We start from the raw sequence: 22,878 nt of genomic DNA on the forward strand, positions 1-22,878 counted from the left end.
CACAAAGCCATAGTAGAATCAGTACCATTCTAGAACACTCCAGGGGCTCTGGCACAAAGCCATAGTAGAATCAGTACCATTCTAGAACACTCCAGGGGCTCTGGCACAAAGCCACAGCTGAAATGGTTGATCATACATCATCAAGAGTGAATCTGGAATGAGTAGCCACACACACACTGTCAGAGTTGGCTGTAGGCCTAATCTTCTACCCAGGCGCACACACACACACACACACACACCCCTCCTTGCTGTCATCAAGAGCGAATCTGTAATAATGAGTAGCCACACACACACACTCACAGAGTAGGCTGTAGGCCTAATCTTCTACCCAGGCACACACCCCCCCTCCCCATCTCAGTAGTAATGACAGATCTGCAGTCTGCTCCCAGGGTCGTTCTTCCCTGGGCTGAAGAAAGGAGATACCGGCTCCTCGAAGTACGCCTCAAACATGTACAACTTCTTCATGGTGACTGCGTCGTAGAAAGACACGCGGCCTGCGTCGTAGTCCAGGTACACGCCCACCCGCGGAGAGTTCCAGTAGTCGGCCAGAGGTATCTTGGCGTCCTCCTCGTTAGCATATAGCCTGTCCTGCAGACTAAGGCTCCAGTAGCCGGAGGATGGACACAGGTTGACGAACCCCTTCCTGGGACTGTACTCTCCTGTCACCCCCAGGTACCATACGCCCTTGTCCTTCACATCCACCTGAAATAAGAAACCACCACCAACACCTTACTGTACCGTAATTGCTGGACTATTAAGCGCACCTGAATATAAGCCGTACCCACTGAATTTTTTACAAATATGTATTTTGTACATAAATAAACCGCACATGTCTATAAGCCGCAAGTGCCTACCGGTATATTGAAACAAATGAACTTTAAACAGCCTTTAAACTAAACACGGCTTGTAACAAAAATAAATAGGCTTTTAAACGAAACACGGCTTGTAACAAAAATAAATAGGCTTTAACGAAACACGGCTTGTAACAAAAATAAATAGGCTTTTAAACGAAACACGGCTTGTAACAAAAATAAATAGGCTTTAACGAAACACGGCTTGTAACAAAAATAAAAAATAAATAGCAGTAAACAGTAGCCTACCAAGAAAGTCAAACTTCATTGCGGTGGCGATTGTTATGGCTTTCAGTCGGATCTGCACAGTTCCAACGTCTTATCATCGACTCATTAAGGCTCCCGTGCAGCAGCTCTATTTCCTTTTCCAACAGCCAGATCGATCGCCTTCAACTTGAAAGCTGCATCATATGCATTTCTCCATGTCTTTGCCATGATGAGGGTGACAAAATGACTACCGTAATCAGAATGATGGCAAGTTTGAGCGCGCTCGATTTACGTCACATTATGTGACGGTGCTCAGTTTTTTGGCGGCATGAATCTTGTGAAAAAAAAAAAAAAACATAAATTAGCCGCGTCATTGTATAAACCGCGTCATTGTATAAACCGCGAGGTTCATAGCGTGGGAAAAAAGTAGCGGGTTATAGTCCGGAAATTACGGTACTTGCCTTCATTAAGTTTCCCTTTGTCACCTACATGTACACATGACCCAATTGAAAATGCGGCTTCAACCACTAGAATTTACATTAGGATCCCAGTGGTCAGAGCGTTGAGCCAGTAACCGAAAGGTTGTCGGATCGAATCCCCGAGCGGACAAGGTAAAAATCTGTCTTTCTGCCCCGGAGCAAGGCAGTTAACCCGCTGTTCCCCAGGCGCCGAAGACGTGGATGTCAATTAAACATAATGCCAGCTTTTATTTGAAGGGATTTTCATACATATCTGTTTTACCGTTAATCAAAGTGACTTTATGTATCAAGTCCCCCATTGAAGGTGTCATAAGAATATGGACAAATTATCTTCTAGTGTATTAAAGTACTCAAATGTAGTATTTGGTCCCATATTCATAGCATATAATGACTACACATCAAGCTTGTGACTCTATAAACTTGTTGGATGTATTAGCTGTTAGTTTTGGTTGTGTTTCAGATTATTTTGTGCCCAATAGAAATGAATGATAAATAATGTTGGAGTCACTTTTATTGTAAATTGGGAATAGAATATGTTTCTAAACAGTTCTACATTAAAATGTGGATGTTACCATGGTTACTAGGCTCGGGCAGTTTAACGTATATACACCGTCAACGGGGGTATTTGGGGGAAAAAGCCACGGGATGGTTTTTACAATACCGTCAATGCTAATAATATTTTTTTCCCAATATATTTGAAGCTACTTTTTAAAGTTTATACCTGCAGTCAACGTGTGCGAAACGTTAAAACATAAAGCAGATTGTGTTCTTCATTTCACATTATGAAGCGTACCGTAGTTCCCCAGAACAAGTTGAGCCAGACACACGTTGTTTGTTTGTAAAATAGCACAACGGGAGAAAGCAGGAGCCGGTGAATCTATAGCGTTCCATATCTATTGGAGAGTCTCTGTTGTGCAACGAGGTAAGGAAGTTACTTTGTTTTTTTAACCTTTATTTAAGTCAGTTAAGAACAAATTCTTATTTTCAATGACGTCCTACCGGGGAACAGTGGGTTAACTGCCTTGTTCAGGGGCAGAACGACACATTTTTACCTTGTCAGCTCGGGGATTCGATCTTGCAACCGGTTACAAGTCCAACGCTCTAACCACTAGGTACCGGTAATACCGTAAATCCCTGGATGGCTATGAAAATCTGGATACCACCCATGTCTAAGGATTACGAATAATCATGAATGAATCGTGAGAAATAGATCAGTGAGAAAGTTAAGAAACACAGATTGTGTCCCCAAAACATGCTAGTCTCTCACCATTACCAATAACAGGGGAATTTAACGCTTTTGGGGGGGGGGGGGCTATGATATTTATGCCCCTGTAACTTTGTTTATTTGAGAGTATATGTTGTCCCGTGTACGTTGTCCCGTGTGGCTCAGTTGGTAGAGCATGGCGCTTGCAACGCCAGGGTTGTGGGTTCGATTCCCACGGGGGGCCAGTACAAAAAAAGTATGAATGTATGTACTTGTAAGTCGCTCTGGATAAGAGCGTCTGCTAAATGACTTAAATGTAAATGTATGAAAATACCCTCAAATAAAACGTGACATTCTGTTCTCTCATATGAAATGAAACATTTGATCTCAAATCCAAAAACGCTGCAGTACCCCCCCCCCCCCCCCCCAAATTCTAAGATTTAGCTACCTTAGTTGAATACACTAAGTCGTTCTGGATAAGAGTGTCTGCTAAAATATGACATACTTCGCTATCCCAGAGGGGAAACGTGCCTGGTACATACAGTATCATCCTCATCAGACTTAGAAAACGTAATGTACAGTATATATATAAAATTGATTACCTCCCAGTAGTGTTGTCCGCTGGAGTATTGTGCAGTGGCCAGAATACCACAGAAGCGGGTGAAGCGCTGAGGCAGGTCTGGGTCCTGGCTACGGGTACGCACCTCCTCTACCTTGGTGTCGAAGTCCGTGATGGCCAGGTTAGGGTGAGCCGTGTCTGGGTCCAGGGTCAGGTTCTGGGGCACTGGGAGCAGGAGGGGAGAGAGGGGGAGGTGGAGAAGGGAGACAGAGGGAGAGAGAGAGAAAGGGAGGCAGAGGGATAGAGAGGGGGAAGTGGAAGAGGGACAGAGAAAGAGTGAAAAGGTAGAGGGGGTGAGGGAGAGAAAGAGAGAGACAGACAGAGACAGGGGGGAGACGAGGAGAGATATGTTAGACAGGAAGTTCACCTGTGCACCAAGTAGACATGTAAATAGAAGAGTCAAGAGAGGGTCTGTCTGTCTGTCTGTCTGTCTGTCTGTCTGTCTGTCTGTCTGTCTGTCTGTCTGTCTGTCTGTGTCTGTGTGTGTCTGTCTGTGTCTGTGTGTGTGTCTGTCTGTGTCTGTGTGTGTCTGTGTGTGTGTCTGTGTGTGTGTCTGTGTGTGTGTCTGTGTGTGTGTCTGTGTGTGTGTCTGTCTGTGTCTCTGTGTCTGTGTGTCTGTCTGTGTCTGTGTGTCTGTCTGTGTCTGTGTGTCTGTCTGTGTCTGTGTGTCTGTCTGTGTCTGTGTGTCTGTCTGTGTCTGTGTGTCTGTCTGTGTCTGTGTGTCTGTCTGTGTCTGTGTGTCTGTCTGTGTCTGTGTGTCTGTCTGTGTCTGTGTGTCTGTCTGTGTCTGTGTGTCTGTCTGTGTCTGTGTGTCTGTCTGTGTCTGTGTGTCTGTCTGTGTCTGTCTGTGTCTGTGTGTCTGTCTGTGTGTCTGTCTGTCTGTGTCTGTGTGTCTGTGTGTCTGTCTGTGTCTGTGTGTCTGTCTGTGTCTGTGTGTGTGTCTGTCTGTGTCTGTCTGTGTGTGTCTGTGTCTGTCTGTGTGTGTCTGTGTGTGTCTGTCTGTGTCTGTCTGTGTGTGTGTCTGTGTGTCTGTCTGTGTCTGTGTGTCTGTCTGTGTCTGTGTGTCTGTCTGTGTCTGTGTGTCTGTCTGTGTCTGTGTGTCTGTCTGTGTCTGTGTGTCTGTCTGTGTCTGTGTGTCTGTCTGTGTCTGTGTGTCTGTCTGTGTGTCTGTCTGTGTGTCTGTCTGTGTCTGTCTGTGTGTCTGTCTGTGTCTGTCTGTGTCTGTCTGTCTGTGTCTGTCTGTGTCTGTCTGTGTCTGTGTCTGTGTGTCTGTCTGTGTCTGTGTGTGTCCAGGCCAACTCACTGGTGTGCAACACGTGCATCATTCTTTTCCACAAGATCAGCTGATGGGGTCCAGAGAACTCATTCATCCAGTCACCCGTACAGTTAACAGATGATATGAGAGGGCTCACCTTTAGAGGGCTGGAGAGAGGAGAGGAAGGGACGAGGAGATATGGTGAGAGAAGAGGAGAGAGAAGGGGAGGAGGAGGTATGGTGAGAGAAGAGGAGAGAGGAGAGGATGGAAGACGAGGAGGAAAGGGGAGGAGTGAGGGTGGAGGAGAGAGAGCTTAACATTATATGTATCATACATGTTATATACGATGTCATACTGGACATGTTACTACACGGGGCTGTAACAGGGAGGAGGGGAGACGACTGTCAACCGTTATTATAGAGTCACTACACAGGGCTGTAACAGGGAGATGACTGTCAACCGTTATTATAGAGTCACTACACGGGGCTGTAACAGGGAGGAGGGGAGACGACTGTCAACCGTTATTATAGAGTCACTACACGGGGCTGTAACGGGGAGATGACTGTCAACCGTTATTATAGAGTCACTACACGGGGCTGTAACAGGGAGATGACTGTCAACCGTTATTATAGAGTCACTACACGGGGCTGTAACAGGGAGATGACTGTCAACCGTTATTATAGAGTCACTACACGGGGCTGTAACAGGGAGATGACTGTCAACCGTTATTATAGAGTCACTACACGGGGCTGTAACAGGGAGATGACTGTCAACCGTTATTATAGAGTCACTACACGGGGCTGTAACGGAGGAGGGGAGACGACTGTCAACCGTTATTATAGAGTCACTACACAGGGCTGTAACAGGGAGATGACTGTCAACCGTTATTATAGAGTCACTACACGGGGCTGTAACAGGGAGATGACTGTCAACCGTTATTATAGAGTCACTACACGGGGCTGTAACAGGGAGGAGGGGAGATGACTGTCAACCGTTATTATAGAGTCACTACACGGGGCTGTAACAGGGAGATGACTGTCAACCGTTATTATAGAGTCACTACACGGGGCTGTAACAGGGAGATGACTGTCAACCGTTATTATAGAGTCACTACACAGGGCTGTAACAGGGAGATGACTGTCAACCGTTATTATAGAGTCACTACACAGGGCTGTAACGGGGAGATGACTGTCAACCGTTATTATAGAGTCACTACACGGGGCTGTAACAGGGAGATGACTGTCAACCGTTATTATAGAGTCACTACACGGGGCTGTAACAGGGAGATGACTGTCAACCGTTATTATAGAGTCACTACACGGGGCTGTAACAGGGAGATGACTGTCAACCGTTATTATAGAGTCACTACACAGGGCTGTAACAGGGAGATGACTGTCAACCGTTATTATAGAGTCACTACACGGGGCTGTAACAGGGAGATGACTGTCAACCGTTATTATAGAGTCACTACACGGGGCTGTAACAGGGAGATGACTGTCAACCGTTATTATAGAGTCACTACACGGGGCTGTAACAGGGAGGAGGGGAGACGACTGTCAACCGTTATTATAGAGTCACTACACAGGGCTGTAACAGGGAGATGACTGTCAACCGTTATTATAGAGTCACTACACGGGGCTGTAACAGGGAGACGACTGTCAACCGTTATTATAGAGTCACTACACGGGGCTGTAACAGGGAGATGACTGTCAACCATTATTATAGAGTCACTACACGGGGCTGTAACAGGGAGATGACTGTCAACCGTTATTATAGAGTCACTACACGGGGCTGTAACAGGGAGGAGGGGAGACGACTGTCAACCGTTATTATAGAGTCACTACACAGGACTGTAACGGGGAGATGACTGTCAACCGTTATTATAGAGTCACTACACGGGGCTGTAACAGGGAGATGACTGTCAACCGTTATTATAGAGTCACTACACGGGGCTGTAACAGGGAGATGACTGTCAACCGTTATTATAGAGTCACTACACGGGGCTGTAACAGGGAGGAGGGGAGATGACTGTCAACCGTTATTATAGAGTCACTACACAGGACTGTAACGGGGAGATGACTGTCAACCGTTATTATAGAGTCACTACACGGGGCTGTAACAGGGAGATGACTGTCAACCATTATTATAGAGTCACTACACGGGGCTGTAACAGGGAGATGACTGTCAACCGTTATTATAGAGTCACTACACGGGGCTGTAACAGGGAGGAGGGGAGACGACTGTCAACCGTTATTATAGAGTCACTACACGGGGCTGTAACAGGGAGGAGGGGAGACGACTGTCAACCGTTATTATAGAGTCACTACACGGGGCTGTAACAGGAAGGAGGGGAGACGACTGTCAACCGTTATTATAGAGTCACTACACGGGGCTGTAACGGGGAGATGACTGTCAACCGTTATTATAGAGTCACTACACGGGGCTGTAACAGGGAGATGACTGTCAACCGTTATTATAGAGTCACTACACGGGGCTGTAACAGGGAGATGACTGTCAACCGTTATTATAGAGTCACTACACGGGGCTGTAACAGGGAGGAGGGGAGATGACTGTCAACCGTTATTATAGAGTCACTACACAGGACTGTAACGGGGAGATGACTGTCAACCGTTATTATAGAGTCACTACACAGGGCTGTAACGGGGAGGAGGGGAGACGACTGTCAACCTTTATTATAGAGTCACTACACGGGGCTGTAACAGGGAGGAGGGGAGACGACTGTCAACCGTTATTATAGAGTCACTACACGGGGCTGTAACAGGGAGATGACTGTCAACCGTTATTATAGAGTCACTACACGGGGCTGTAACAGGGAGGAGGGGAGACGACTGTCAACCGTTATTATAGAGTCACTACACGGGGCTGTAACAGGGAGATGACTGTCAACCGTTATTATAGAGTCACTACACGGGGCTGTAACAGGGAGGAGGGGAGACGACTGTCAACCGTTATTATAGAGTCACTACACGGGGCTGTAACAGGGAGGAGGGGAGACGACTGTCAACCGTTATTATAGAGTCACTACACGGGGCTGTAACGGGGAGAAGGGGAGACTACAGGCTGAACCCGAGACCACCAGACTACAGGCTGAACCCGAGACCACCAGACTACAGGCTGAACCCGAGACCACCAGACTACAGGCTGAACCCGAGACCACAGGCTGAACCCGAGACTACAGGCTGAACCCGAGACCACCAGACTACAGGCTGAACCCGAGACCACCAGACTACAGGCTGAACCCGAGACCACCAGACTACAGGCTGAACCCGAGACCACCAGACTACAGGCTGAACCCGAGACCACCAGACTACAGGCTGAACCCGAGACCACCAGACTACAGGCTGAACCCGAGACCACAGGCTGAACCCGAGACCACAGGCTGAACCCGAGACCACAGGCTGAACCCGAGACCACAGGCTGAACCCGAGACCACAGGCTGAACCCGAGACCACAGGCTGAACCAGAGACCACCAGACCACAGGCTGAACCCGAGACCACAGGCTGGACCCGAGACCACCAGACCACAGGCTGAACCCGAGACCACCAGACTACAGGCTGAACCCGAGACCACCAGACTACAGGCTGAACCCAGAGACCACCAGACTACAGGCTGAACCCAGAGACCACCAGACTACAGGCTGAACCCAGAGACCACCAGACTACAGGCTGAACCCGAGACCACCAGACTACAGGCTGAACCCGAGACCACCAGACTACAGGCTGAACCCGAGACCACCAGACTACAGGCTGAACCCGAGACCACCAGACTACAGACTGAACCCGAGACCACCAGACTACAGGCTGAACCCGAGACCACCAGACTACAGGCTGAACCCCGAGACCACCAGACTACAGGCTGAACCCCGAGACCACCAGACTACAGGCTGAACCCCGAGACCACCAGACTACAGGCTGAACCCGAGACCACCAGACTACAGGCTGAACCCGAGACCACAGGCTGAACCCCGAGACCACCAGACTACAGGCTGAACCCCGAGACCACAGGCTGAACCCCGAGACCACCAGACTACAGGCTGAACCCGAGACCACCCGACTACAGGCTAAACCCCGAGACCACCCGACTACAGGCTAAACCCCGAGACCACCAGACTACAGGCTAAACCCCGAGACCACCAGACTACAGGCTAAACCCCGAGACCACCAGACTACAGGCTAAACCCCGAGACCACCAGACTACAGGCTAAACCCCGAGACCACCAGACTACAGGCTGAACCCCGAGACCACCAGACTACAGGCTGAACCCCGAGACCACCCGACTACAGGCTGAACCCGAGACCACCCGACTACAGGCTGAACCCGAGACCACCCGACTACAGGCTGAACCCCGAGACCACCAGACTACAGGCTGAACCCCGAGACCACCAGACTACAGGCTGAACCCCGAGACCACCAGACTACAGGCTGAACCCGAGACCACCAGACTACAGGCTGAACCCGAGACCACCAGACTACAGGCTGAACCCGAGACCACCAGACTACAGGCTGAACCCCGAGACCACCAGACTACAGGCTGAACCCGAGACCACCAGACTACAGGCTGAACCCCGAGACCACCAGACTACAGGCTGAACCCGAGACCACCAGACTACAGACTGAACCCGAGACCACCAGACTACAGGCTGAACCCCGAGACCACCAGACTACAGACTGAACCCGAGACCACCAGACTACAGGCTGAACCCCGAGACCACCAGACTACAGGCTGAACCCCGAGACCACCAGACTACAGGCTGAACCCCGAGACCACCAGACTACAGGCTGAACCCCGAGACCACCAGACTACAGGCTGAACCCGAGACCACCAGACTACAGGCTGAACCCGAGACCACCAGACTACAGACTGAACCCGAGACCACCAGACTACAGGCTGAACCCCGAGACCACCAGACTACAGGCTGAACCCCGAGACCACCAGACTACAGGCTGAACCCGAGACCACCAGACTACAGGCTGAACCCGAGACCACCAGACTACAGGCTGAACCCGAGACCACCAGACTACAGACTGAACCCGAGACCACCAGACTACAGACTGAACCCGAGACCACCAGACTACAGACTACAGGCTGAACCCGAGACCACCAGACTACAGGCTGAACCCCGAGACCACCAGACTACAGGCTGAACCCGAGACCACCAGACTACAGGCTGAACCCGAGACCACCAGACTACAGGCTGAACCCCGAGACCACCAGACTACAGGCTGAACCCGAGACCACCAGACTACAGGCTGAACCCCGAGACCACCAGACTACAGGCTGAACCCGAGACCACCAGACTACAGGCTGAACCCGAGACCACCAGACTACAGGCTGAACCCGAGACCACCAGACTACAGGCTGAACCCCGAGACCACCAGACTACAGGCTGAACCCGAGACCACCAGACTACAGGCTGAACCCGAGACCACCAGACTACAGGCTGAACCCCGAGACCACCAGACTACAGGCTGAACCCGAGACCACCAGACTACAGACTGAACCCGAGACCACCAGACTACAGACTGAACCCGAGACCACCAGACTACAGGCTGAACCCCGAGACCACCAGACTACAGGCTGAACCCCGAGACCACCAGACTACAGGCTGAACCCCGAGACCACCAGACTACAGGCTGAACCCGAGACCACCAGACTACAGGCTGAACCCGAGACCACCAGACTACAGACTGAACCCGAGACCACCAGACTACAGACTGAACCCGAGACCACCAGACTACAGGCTGAACCCCGAGACCACCAGACTACAGGCTGAACCCCGAGACCACCAGACTACAGGCTGAACCCGAGACCACCAGACTACAGGCTGAACCCGAGACCACCAGACTACAGGCTGAACCCGAGACCACCAGACTACAGACTGAACCCGAGACCACCAGACTACAGACTACAGACTGAACACGGGAAAACAAAAACACTTACTTTTTGTATGTCTCAGTGATGCTCTGTGGAGAGAGAAAGACAGATGATGAGATTACAAACCAATTCACACAGCTAAAACTAACCCAATATAGAATGTTCTAGAAGGCTAAAATGCAGAGCCAGGAAAGTAACAGGCTAATTGTTTCTGAAAACCCTGTTACCTGGAATCCTTAACTCCTTGACCCAGATTGTATAATGTGTGGGATATCTGTAAAGAAACCGTCTGAACCAAACATTTCTCCAAACCCGCACTTATAACTCGGCTGTGGTAGACAGTAGTAGGCGATGCGTAAGAGCGCCGTCTACCACAGCGTCTATATAGTGCTAAGTTAAAAACCACCATTTGTAGTCCTTTGACCATAGGCCTGGATAGAATTCTGAGACCGTTTCTTAACTAATAGCAAGTCCCATCCAGTTGACTCATTATGAAAGCCCACGTTGGCGCTGCCCGTGCTAAAACAGGACTATAGACCTCTATCCAACTCTATGAATCTGACCATAGAAAAAAGGTGTGAGGATTGCCATGCTACCTTCATCAACACGTCAGTAACATGAAAACTACAAGACTAAAATGTATGACCAATTCTCAGAAAACACTTTAGAATCCTGTAGCACATTTTCCATCAACCATCTCAGAATGGACAGAAACTGCGAGGGGAATGTTTGACAAAGTCACCTCGAAGCTGGTGTTTCCTCTGATGTGGTTGTGTATCTGGGCCATGTGCTTGTCCACAGCTACCACCTCGGTCTCCACCCACCTCAGGTTGTCATCTATCGTCCCTATGACAGTCCCCTCCTCAGCATCCAGAGCCTAAGGACGGACATTTCAACATTATTACACTGTTGGAACTCTCATGACAATTTTCTAAATAGTCTAATTATTATTTTGCTGCTGCTGTATGCAAATTAGCCCAATGTGAGCCACAGTATTCAGTATACCAACTAACCATCAGGCTACACACAGAATATACCAACTAACCATCAAGCTACACAGAGTACACTATTTTATTTATTTCATCACATTCCCAGTGGGTCAGAAGTTTACATACACTCAATTAGTATTTGGCAACATTGCCTTTAAATTGTTTAACCTGGGTCAAATGTTTTGGGTAGCCTTCCACAAGCTTCCCACAATGAGTTGGGTGAATTTTGGCCCATTCCTCCTGACAGAGCTGATGTAACAGTCAGGTTTGTAGGCCTCCTTGCTCACACACGCTTTTTCAGTTCTGCCCACAAATTTTCTATAGGATTAAGGTCAGGGCTTTGGTCAGGGCTTTGTGATGTCCTTAAGCATTGTCCTTAAGCCATTTTGCCACAACTTTGGAAGTATGCTTGGGGTCATTGTCCATTTGGAAGACCATGTGACCAAGCTTTAACTTCCTGACTGATGTCTTGAGATGTTGCTTCAAAATATCCATATAATTTTCCCTCATGATGCCATCTAGTTTGTGAAGTGCACCAGTCCCTCCTGCAGCAAAGCACCCCCACAACATGATGCTGCCAACCCCGTGCTTCACGGTTGGGATGGTGTTCTTCGGCTTGCAAGCCTCCCCCTTTTTCCTCCAAACATAACGATGGTCATTATGGCGAAGCAGTTCTATTTTTGTTTCATCAGACCAGAGGTCATTTCTCCAAAAAGTCTGATCTTTGTCACCATGTGCAACTGCAAACCGTAGTCTGGCTTTTTTATGGTGGTTTGGAGCAGTGGCTTCTTCCTTGCTGAGCGGCCTTTCTGGTTATGTCGATATAGGACTCGTTTTACTGTGGATATAGATACCTTTGTACCTGTTTCCTCCAGCATCTTCACAAGGTCCTTTGCTGTTGTTCTGAGATTGATTTGCACTTTTTGCACCAAAGTCCGTTCAGCTCTAGGAGACCGAACGTGTCTCCTTCCTGAGCGGTATGACGGCTGCGTAGTCCCATGGTGTTTATACTATCGTACTATTGTTAGTACAGTGGAACATGGTACCTTCAGGGGTTTGGAAATTGCTCCCAAGGATGAACCAGACTTGTGGAAGTCTACCATTTTTTTTCCTGAGATCTTGGCTGATTTTTTTTGATTTTCCCATGATGTCAAGCAAAGATGCATTGAGTTTGAAGGTAGGCCTTGAAATACATCCACAAGTACACCTCCAATTGACTCAAATGAGGTCAATTAGCCTATCAGAAGCTTCTAAAGCCATGACATCATTTTCTGGAATTTTCCAAGCTGTTTAAAGGCACAGTCAACTTAGTGTATGTAAACTTCTGACCCACTGTAATTGTGATACAGTGAATTATAAGTGAAATAATCTGTCTGTAAACAATTGTTGGAAAAATTACATGTGTCATGCACAAAGTAGATGTCCTAACTGACTTGCCAAAACTATAGTTTGTTAACAAGAAATTTGTGGAGTGGTTGAAAACCGAGTTTTAATGACTCCAACCTAAGTGTATGTAAACTTCCGACTTCACCTGTATATACACACTAACCTCCAGTAGGTCGTCCTTCTCATCCAACAGGAACTGGACTAGAGACCCCACATCCTCCTCAATCTTCTCCTTCAGCTTCAGCTTCTTTAACTAGAAGATGTGATAACATGGGGAAAAGACGCCGACGTCACCTAATGGTCATCTGACGTAACGACTGTCAGTCTAACCGGAGGAGGAATGAACACACACACGACTGTCAGTCTAACCGGAGGAGGAATGAATACACGACTGTCAGTCTAACCGGAGGATGTATGAACACACGACTGAGTCGTAAGTCACTTTGGATAAAAGAGTCTACATAAACGGCATATATTATATGAGAGGACGGATTATATAACTACTCCCAGGGTCGGATTATTACGCCTAGTCCTAGAATAAAAATTACTGTTAAATGGAGATTCTCCAATTAACATGGAGATAACTAGTCCAGGACTAGTCCTTAATCTTTATTAGGTACACCCATCTAGTACAGGGTCGGACCCCCCACCTTTGCACCCAGAATACCCATGATTCTTCGGGACATGAATTCTACAAGGTGTGGTGACTTGTGCCAGGAAATCATTCCCCAGACCATTACACCACCGCCCAGGAGGCCGTTTCTGAGATACTGGAACCGTCGCGCCTGGCACAAATGATCATACCACGCTCAAAGTCTCGTAGTCTCCTCTGAACAGTTGATGTTGAGATGTGTCTGTTACTTGAACTCTGAAGCATTTATTTGGGCTACAATTTCTGAGGCTGGTAACTCTAATGAATTTATCCTTTGTAGCAGAGGTAACTCTGGGTCTTCCTTTCCTGTGGCGGTCCTCATGAGAGTCAGTTTCATCATAGTGCTTGATGGTTTTTGCGACTGCACTTGAAGAAACGTTAAAAGTTCTTGAAATTTTCAGGATTGACTGACCTTCGTGTCTTAAAGTAATGATGCTGTCGTTTCTCTTTGGTTATTTGAGATGTTCTTGCAATAATACGGACTTGGTCTTTTACCAAATAGGGCTATCTTCTGTATACCAACCCTACCTTGTCATAACACAACTGATTGGCTCAAACCCATTAAGGAAAGAAATTCCACAAATGAACTTTTAACAAGGCACACCTGTAAATTGAAATGCATTCCAGGTAACTACCTCATGAAGCTGGTTGAGAGAATGCCAAGAGTGCGCAAAGCTGTTGTCAAGGCAAAGGGTGGCTACTTTGAAGAATCTCAAATAGAAAAGAAAGATAACTTTCTGGTTACTAAATGATTCCATATGTGTTATTTTATAGTTGAAGTCTTCACTATTATTCTACAATGTAGAAAATAGTAAAAATAAAGAAAAACCCTGGAATGAGTAGGTGTGCACAAACTTTTGACCGGTACTGTATGTACAGATGCAAATTAATTACTTAAAAATCATACAATGTGATTTTCTGGAATTTTAGATTCCGTCTCTCACAGTTGAAGTGTACCTATGATAAACATTAAGTAGGAAAACCTGCAAAATCGGCAGTGTATCAAATACTTGTTCTCCCCACTGTATGTATATGTAATTAATTAATTAATATATATATTAGTTCACTGGTATACCAACAACATATCTATGTATATCCAGAGCCCAGCTGTGTACCTTGGCTTCATTCTTGGTCTGCTCGTCCATAGCCTTCACTCTGGTACACACAGTCTTCTGCCATGTTAATTCCACCAGCCTCAGTCGCAGCTCGCTCTGAGAGAAACACACACACTTTACCGTGTTCAACCACTCAATCCATCTTAAAAAAGGGCAATCTGCAGTTCAAACAATAACAAAGCAGACACCCCGCCGCTGTTTATAAACAGCTGACGGACGGGGGCTGGAGAAATATAACCAGTCACAAACTCATAGACAGAGTTACGGATGCAAGGACTGACCAATTCATGATATTAAAATGATTGTTTTAACCATGTTATGAGGCTATACAGTTTTGTATACACTTGCATTGTTTACAAACAATGGAGTAAAACAAGCTTACATTTTGGGTTCTGATTATGGGGTACGACAGTTGAACTAAGCTCATGACACATTTACAAGTTATTAGCTTCGAGAATCATATCATTCATTTAAATATGTTATAATTTTATAATGTTACATCCCAAGCTGGATGTATCAGATTGGCCCTTTCAGAAACCCACAACAACAAATCTTTCTCAGCAACAGCAGCATGTTGTGTCCTCGGCCTCACCTTCATATCCTCAAGGACCTCTGGTACAGGAGCCACGTCATGGTGTCTGAAAGGACAAGGGAACACGGTCATGTTATTTAAGGACTTGGTCTGAATGCTCAATGTGACAGAAACTTTGGCCTTGAGACCATCAGTTTGGTGATATCCACCCGATTGCTCAAGGAGAGAATTTGAGGGAAGGGTAAGGGGGAGGGTAAGGTAAGGGTAAGGTAAGGGGAAGGGTAACGGAAGGGTAAGGGGAAGGGTAAGGTAAGGGTAAGGGTAAGGTAAGGGGAAGGTAAGGGTAAGGGGTAAGGGAAGGGTAATCTAATGTGTCCCTAGATCAGTGGTTAACGGTCCACCTCAAACCAGTGATAGTGGTGAAACAAAATGTTTGATCAGATACTAAGCATTTTACCAACACTTTCACAGAATTCCCATCACCGTAGCAGAATTCTCATCAGGGTAACGTAATTTGAATCCCCAAAAAGCAATTAACAAATCAATATTTCTAATATTTTTTTTTAACACTGCTGCCCTGAAAGGCCCGATTTAAACAAACAGAAAAAAATCTGGGGATGGGTACCAAAACATTTATGCAGCATTGAAGGTCCTCAAGAACACAGTGGTCTCCATCAAACCGCCAAGAATCTTCCTAGAGCTGGCCGCCCGGCCAAACTGAGCAATCAGTGGAGAAGGGCCTTGGTCAGGGAGGTGACCAAGAACCCGATGGTCACTAACAGAGCTCCTCTGTGGAGATGGGAGAACCTTCCAGAAAGACAACCATCTCTACAGCACTCCACCAATCAGGCCTTTATGGTGGAGTGGCCATACAGAAGCCACTCCTCAGTAAAAGGCACATGACAGTCCACTTGGAGTTTGCCAGACACACCGAAAGGACTCTCAAACCATGAGAAACAAGACCCTCTGTTCTGATGAAACCAAGATTGAACTCTTTGGCCTGAATGCCAAGCGTCACATCCGGAGGAAACCTGGCACCATCCCTAAGGTGAAGCATGGTGGTGGCAGCATCATGCTGACTTGCCAAGTTAAATAAAGGTACATTTTTTTAAATTTAAATGCTGTGGGGATGTTTTTCAGCTGTAGGGACTGGGAGACTAGTCAGGATCGAGGGAAAGATGAACAGAGCAAAGTACAGAGAAATCCATTGATGTAAACCTACTCCAGAGCGCTCAGGACCTCAGACTGGGGTGAAGTCTTCACCTTCCCACAGGACAACGACCCTAAATACAAAACCCTCTTAGGCCTCACTCCCCCCTATCTGAGATATCTACTGCAGCCCTCATCCTCCACATACAAACACCCGTTTTGCTAGTCACATTCTGTTAAAGGTCCCCAAAGCACACTCATCCCTGGGTCGCTCGTCTTTTCAGTTTGCTGAAGCCAGCGACTGGAACGAGCTGCAACAAACACTCAAACTGCACAGTTCTCGCTCAAATCATGGACACTGACAGTTGTGGCTGCTTTGCGTGATGTATTGTTGTCTCTACCTTCTTGCCCTTTGTGCTGTTGTCTGTGCCCATTAATGTTTGTACCATGTTTTGTGCTGCTACCATGTTGTTGTCATGCTGTGTTGCTGCCTTGCTATGTTGTTGTCTTTGGTCTCTATGTGTGTTTTGTCCTATATTTTTATGTTGCTGTTTTTTTTTATCCCAACCCCCGTCCCAATAGGAGGTCTTACGCCTTTCGGTAAGCAGTCATTGTAAATAAGAATTTGTTCTTAACTGACTTGCCCAGTTAAATAAATGTTAAAAAATCAAATAATAAATCAAATAAACAGCACACAGCCAAGACAATGCAGGAGTGGCTTCTGGACATGTCTCTGAATGTCCTTACTGTGTTCAACCACTCATTCCACCTTAAAAGGGCAATCTGCAGTTCAAACAATAACAAAGCAGGTACCCCACCCAGTCCGGACTTGAACCCAATCGAACATCTCTGGAGAGACTTGAAAATAGCTATGCAGCGACGCTCCCCATCCAACCTGACAGAGCTTGAGGATCTGCAGAAAAGAATGGGAGAAACTCCCCAAATACAGGTGCGCCAAGCTTGTAGCGTCATACCCAAGGAGACGTAAGGCTGTAATCGCTGCAAAAGGTGTTTCAACAAAGTACTGAGTAAAGGGTCAGAATACTTATGTAAATGTATACGTTTAAAAAATATAGATATACACATTAAAAAAAAATTCATAACCTGTTTTGCTTTGTCATTATAGGGTATTGTGTGTAGATTGATGAAGGGGGGGGAAACGATTTAACACATTTTAGAATAAGGCTGTAACATAACAAAATGTGGAAAAAGTCAAGGGCTCTGAATACTTTCCGAATGCACTGTATGCGTCATTCAAATATACGTGCCCAGAGTGAACTGCCTCCTACTCAGTCCCAGATGCTAATATATGCATAGTATTATTAGTATTGGATAGAAAACACTCTGAAGTTTCTAAAACTGTTTGAATGATGTCTGTGAGTATAACAGAACTCATAAGGCAGGCAAAAACCTGAGAAAAAATCCAAACAGGAAGTGGGAAATCTGAGGTTTGTAGTTTTTGAACTCACCCCTATCGAATACACAGTGGGATATGGGTTAATTTACACTTCGTTCCATTGCTTTTCTACAGACAATGGAATTCTCCGGTTGGAACATTATTGAACTTTTATGATAAAAACATCCTAAAGAATGATTCTATACTTAGTTTGACAAGTTTCTTCGACCTGTAATATAACTTTTTGAAAGTTTTGTTCGAATGGACCAGATCGCGCTTTTAGAGTTGTTTACCAAACGCCCTAAAAAAAGAAGCTATTGGACTTAAATGGACAAAAATGATGGATATTATCGAACAAAACAAGCATTTATTGTGGAACTGCGATTCCTGGGAGTGCATTCTGATGAAGATCATCAAAGGTAAATTAATATTTATAATGCTATTTATGAATAATGTTGACTACCCAACATGGCGGATATTTCTCTGGCTGGTTTGGGCTCTGAGCGCCGTTCTCAGATTATGCTTTTTCCGTAATAAAAAAAAAAAAAATCTGACACAGCGGTTGCATTAAGGAGAAGTGTATCTAAAGTTCCATGTATAATAGTTGTATTTTCATCAACATTTATTATGAGTGTTTCTGTGAATTCACGTGCCTCTCTGCAATATCACTGCATGTTTACTACTGAACGTAACACACCAATGTACAATAAGATTTTTGGATATAAATATGAACTTCACCGAACAAAACATACATTTTTTGTGTAACATGAAGTCCTATGAGTGTCATCTGATGAAGATCATCAAAGGTTAGTGATTAATTTTATCTCTATTTGTGCTTTTTGTGACTCCTCTTTTTGGCGGGAAAAATGGCTAGATTTTTCTGTGACTTGGTGGTGACCTAACAATCGTTTGTGGAGCTTTCGCTGTAAAGCATTTTTTTTTTAAATCAGACACTGTGGCTGGATTAAGGGTAATTTTATCTTTAAAATGGTGCCTAATACTTGTATGTTTGAGAAATTTTATTTATGAGATTTCTGTTGATTTGTATTTGGCGCCCTGCAATTTTATTGGCTGTTGTTGAGGGGTTCCGCTAGCGGGGTTCCGCTAGACAGGTTAAGACTCAAGGCCTTCTAATCAGATGAATGAATTTAAGACTAAGGACCCGCGGACAACAGGGACACTCGAAGTCAATCTTAAATGAATCATTGTTAACAGTTAACTGGAGACGTTCCAACAAACGTGATGCACCATAGTACACATCTGTCAGGAGCTCTGTCGGGGCAGTCCCGTTAGATCTCTTATATACTGACACAGACACTTTACATCGGCATAGTTCATAGGGTTGGTTCCTGCATGCGTCTGGCACCGTCTCTGATCTTAACTTATAGAACATATTCTGTCTGTTCTGCCAGAAGGTCCTAAGGAGGGGGGTCATGACCATCTCCCCCTCATACCTTTACCAAACACAGGCAGGAACCAAGGATTATTTATGACCTGAAAGATTAGGTGAACATTTTCAAGGCTGTCTCTTTACATGATACAATTTCCTTAAAAACTCCCCAGAACTGAATCAAGCAGCTGACAATTTTTGTTATGAGTTTCTGAGATTAGGGTAGGGAAAGCTGATCCTAGATCTATAGGCATCAGGGGAAACTTGGAACATTTGTTACCTGTGTGCCCGGGACTCCCTACACACCACACAGATGGGTTTGTTGTCGGTGTGGCAGTAGAGCTTCAGCTCCTCTCCATGCCGGTCGCATTTCCCGTCTAGTTGGACACGCTTGGATGGAGCCGGCTGCTCACAGGGCTTCAGACACGCAAAATCACTCAGCTTATCTACAAGGTTCTTAACCAGGTAGTTCTTGGTGAAGCTGATCTTGTTAAATATCTACAGAGAAAAGTTTTGAACAACCAGCTTTTAGATTATTACATTGAAAAAGGTACTGAATTAGTCGAGACAGTTATGCAAACATTTTTAGCTTGCTACAACCACAGATAGAGTTGGGCGATATGGCCAAAATACACTACATTGCCAAAAGTATGTGGACACCTGCTCGCCGAACATCTCATTCCAAAATCATGGGCATTAATATGGAGTTGGTCCCTCCTTTGCTGCTATAACAAAGGCCACTCTTCTTGGAAAGCGTTCCACTAGATGTTGGAAGATGGCTGCAGGGACTTGCTTCCATTCAGCTACGAGAACATTAGTTAGGCCGGGCACTGATTTTGGGCGCTTAGGCCTGGCACGCAGTCGGTGTTCCAATTCATCCCAAAGGTGTTCGGTGGGGTTGAGGTCAGGGCTCTGTGCAGGCCAGTCAAGTTAATCCACAACGATCTCGACAAACCATTTCTATATGGACCTTGCTTTGTGCACGGAGGAATTGTCAGGCTGAAACAAGGGCCTTCCCCAAACGTTTGCCACAAAGCTGGAAGCACAGAATATCATTGTATGCTGCAGTGTTAAGATTTCCCTTCACTGGAACTAAGAGGCCTAGCCTGAACCATGAAAAACAGCCCCAGACCATTATTCATCCTCAAAGTTTACAGTTGGCACTATGCATTGGGGCAGGTAGCGTTCTCCTGGGATCCGCCGAACACAGATTGGACTGCCAGATGTTGAAGCGGGATTCACTGCTCCAGAGTTCAATGGAAGTGAGCTTTACAACACTCCAGCTGACGCTTGGCATTGCTCATGGTGATCTTAGGCCTTTGTGCAGCTGCTCGGCCTTGTAAACCCATTTCACGAAGCTCCCGATGAACAGTTATTGTGCTGACGTTGTGCTCGGCAATGAGTGTTGCAACAGAGGACAGACAACTTTTAAGTGCTACATGCTTCAGCACTCAGTGGTACCATTCTGTGAGCTTGTGTGGCCTACCACGTCGCAGCTGAGATGTTTTTGCTCCTAGATGTTGCCACTTCACAATAACAGCACTTACAGTTGATAGGGGCAGCTCCAGGAGGTCAGAAATTTGACGTACTGACTTGTTGGAAAGGTGGCATCCTATGACGGTGCCACATTGAAAGTCACTGAGCTCTTCAGTAAGGCCATTCTACCGTAAATGTTTTTTTATGGAGATTGCATGGCTGTGTGCTCGTTTTTATACAACTGTCAGCAACGGGTGTGGCTGAAATAGAGGAATCCACTAATTTGAATGGGTGTCCACATACTTTTGTAACTATAGTGTTTTTCTTATTTTATATTTCGAAATAATTAAAGTTCTAAATATATGCACATGATATTATATTCAAATAAACTCATCAAGGTTTGATCATTTGAATCAGCTGTGTAGGGCCAAAACCAAAACGTGCACCCCTTGGTGTCCAGAGGACAGCGTACGGGAAACGCTGCCCTAGGATGACAACATATTAATTAAAAATGGGTTTTAAAATGGGCTTTCTCCATTCTGATGGTTTCATACTCAACCAAACTAGGACAAAACGGACAGAGAAGTAGACCAATTACATGTAATAAAACTGTTCATTTATTTTGCAGTTGTATCAAAATACATGTATAGATTGGATTGTAAAAATCCATACATGTATGTGGATCGATACCGGTACACCTTAAAACTATAAATCGCACAGCCCTAGAAAAACCTTATCCTCCGGGTTACCTTCGCCCTACAAGCGCCGGGCTCTTAAAAGAAGATACCTTCATCAATGGCCGCTAAAAGTAGTTCGCGTCTGAATGTGCCTTTTGACAAAGGGTGACAAAAAAACAGGAAAATCACTCTGCATCTGAGTGTGCCCTTTGTAGGTGCGCGGGAATAATTAAATGATAGCTTAAGATAATAAAACAATAAAGACCCGCACACTACTCCTTCCAGTATAACTTTATTTATACTTTGTGATACTGACAAGAGCAGTGTGGGGTTCTATCTTTTGAGAGAAAGGAGACAATACTAAAGCTTGCTATGTAACTATCTAGTTAGTTAGTTAACGGCATGATGATTCGGCCGTGACTACATGTTGGCTTGATTAAACAACACCTCGCCATACTACCTAATTAGCCACCAAGCTAAATTAGAACACAAAGGCTCCCCGTTTTTCAGCAGTGTCGGCGTTTTAACTAATCTAACGTTATCCAATTCCAGTGGTAACGCCTAAAATAGGTACGGAAACTGCATTGTAAATTACACTTGCTACGATTGACTTGAGCATTCAAGATTACAAAGAAAGTGTCTAGCTAGCAAACAGCTGATAAGATAGAACGCTAACGTTAACTAGCATTGAAGCACAACAAACCATTCGGCACTCGGGGCATTGATAACCGACGTCCTCTCCTCCGTTCTCCTCCCAATGCATCAGGATGCAGAACTTGCAGAAATTGTGTCCGCATTTGAGAATGACGGGGTCGTGGAAGTAGTCAAGGCAGATGGCACACATCAACTCTTTTTGTAGCTCGCTGCCCGCACCGCTGGATCCCGCAGCCATGTTGTTTACCTAGCTACCAACACACGTTTCCGTAGCGTAGAAGAAAGCGGAAGTGTTGGCTCAACATGATTCCTTTGATTGATGACGCGATTGGCTATCCGTTGTCTGGGCGGAGGAAGAGGCGAAAGCTTTTACTCCGCCCAAAATCTGTCCACGAAAATAAGCCCAAGAAGCGAGGAACTTTTGTATGGAAATCACTAGGCAGATTTCCATAGAGTACCACATAATGAGTCATAATACCCATAAAACCTAGCGGTCAAACAGGGAAATGGGTCCAGTCGTTTTTCCACCATTAATTTTCCCATAGGGGATTTGGGAAACACTTCAAATAAGGGCTGTGTTTGGTGTAGGCTTACCCTGGTGTGACGTTTTGATGACCGTGTAAATATCTCTAGGACAAGGTGACTTTTATCAATATATTCGGCTCTATTTACTTTCATTAACAGCAGGACAATAACCTAAAACACAAGGCCAAATATACACTGGAGTTGCATACCAAGAAGACAGAGAATGTTCCTGAGTTGCCGAGTTACAGTTTTGACTTGAATCTGCTTGAAAATCTATGGCAAGACCTGACAATGGTTGTCTAGCAACGATCAACAACCAATTTGACAGAGCTTGAAGAATTTCTAAAAGAATAATGGGCAAATGTTGCACAATCCAGGTGTGGAAAGCTCTTAGAGGTTTACCCAGAAAGACTCACAGCTGTAAT

The 22,878-nt window shown here is 45.8% G+C and overlaps 1 protein-coding gene across 1 annotated transcript; it reads right to left on the minus strand.

Moving 5' to 3' along the window:
* Window positions 1-354: 354 nt before the first annotated feature.
* trim47 (tripartite motif containing 47) lies at window positions 355-22,179 on the minus strand. The gene is made up of 10 exons (XM_038986641.1): window positions 21,978-22,179; window positions 19,402-19,619; window positions 15,247-15,292; window positions 14,655-14,750; window positions 13,051-13,140; window positions 11,228-11,389; window positions 7,262-7,270; window positions 4,664-4,772; window positions 3,344-3,525; window positions 355-702 (listed from the first exon to the last, which is right to left on the minus strand). The coding sequence occupies exons 1-10, from the start codon at window positions 22,164-22,166 to the stop codon at window positions 355-357; spliced, it is 1,449 nt and encodes a 482-aa protein (XP_038842569.1). The 5' UTR covers window positions 22,167-22,179.
* Between the last annotated feature and the right edge of the window lie 699 nt (window positions 22,180-22,878).

The sequence above is a fragment of the Salvelinus namaycush genome, unplaced genomic scaffold (genome assembly GCF_016432855.1).
Source record: "Salvelinus namaycush isolate Seneca unplaced genomic scaffold, SaNama_1.0 Scaffold535, whole genome shotgun sequence".
Classification (NCBI taxonomy): Eukaryota; Metazoa; Chordata; class Actinopteri; order Salmoniformes; family Salmonidae; genus Salvelinus; species Salvelinus namaycush.

Bases quoted from the DNA above. Each gene is read 5' to 3' on its own strand.
- trim47 (XM_038986641.1), bottom strand. From the start codon at position 22,166: ATGGCTGCGGGATCCAGCGGTGCGGGCAGCGAGCTACAAAAAGAGTTG. The intron at 19,620-21,977 runs GTTTGTTGTGCT...TTTTCTCTGTAG, and splicing joins AATGCCCCGAGTGCCGAATG to ATATTTAACAAGATCAGCTT. The intron at 11,390-13,050 runs GTTAGTGTGTAT...GTCCGTCCTTAG, and splicing joins AGAAGGACGACCTACTGGAG to GCTCTGGATGCTGAGGAGGG.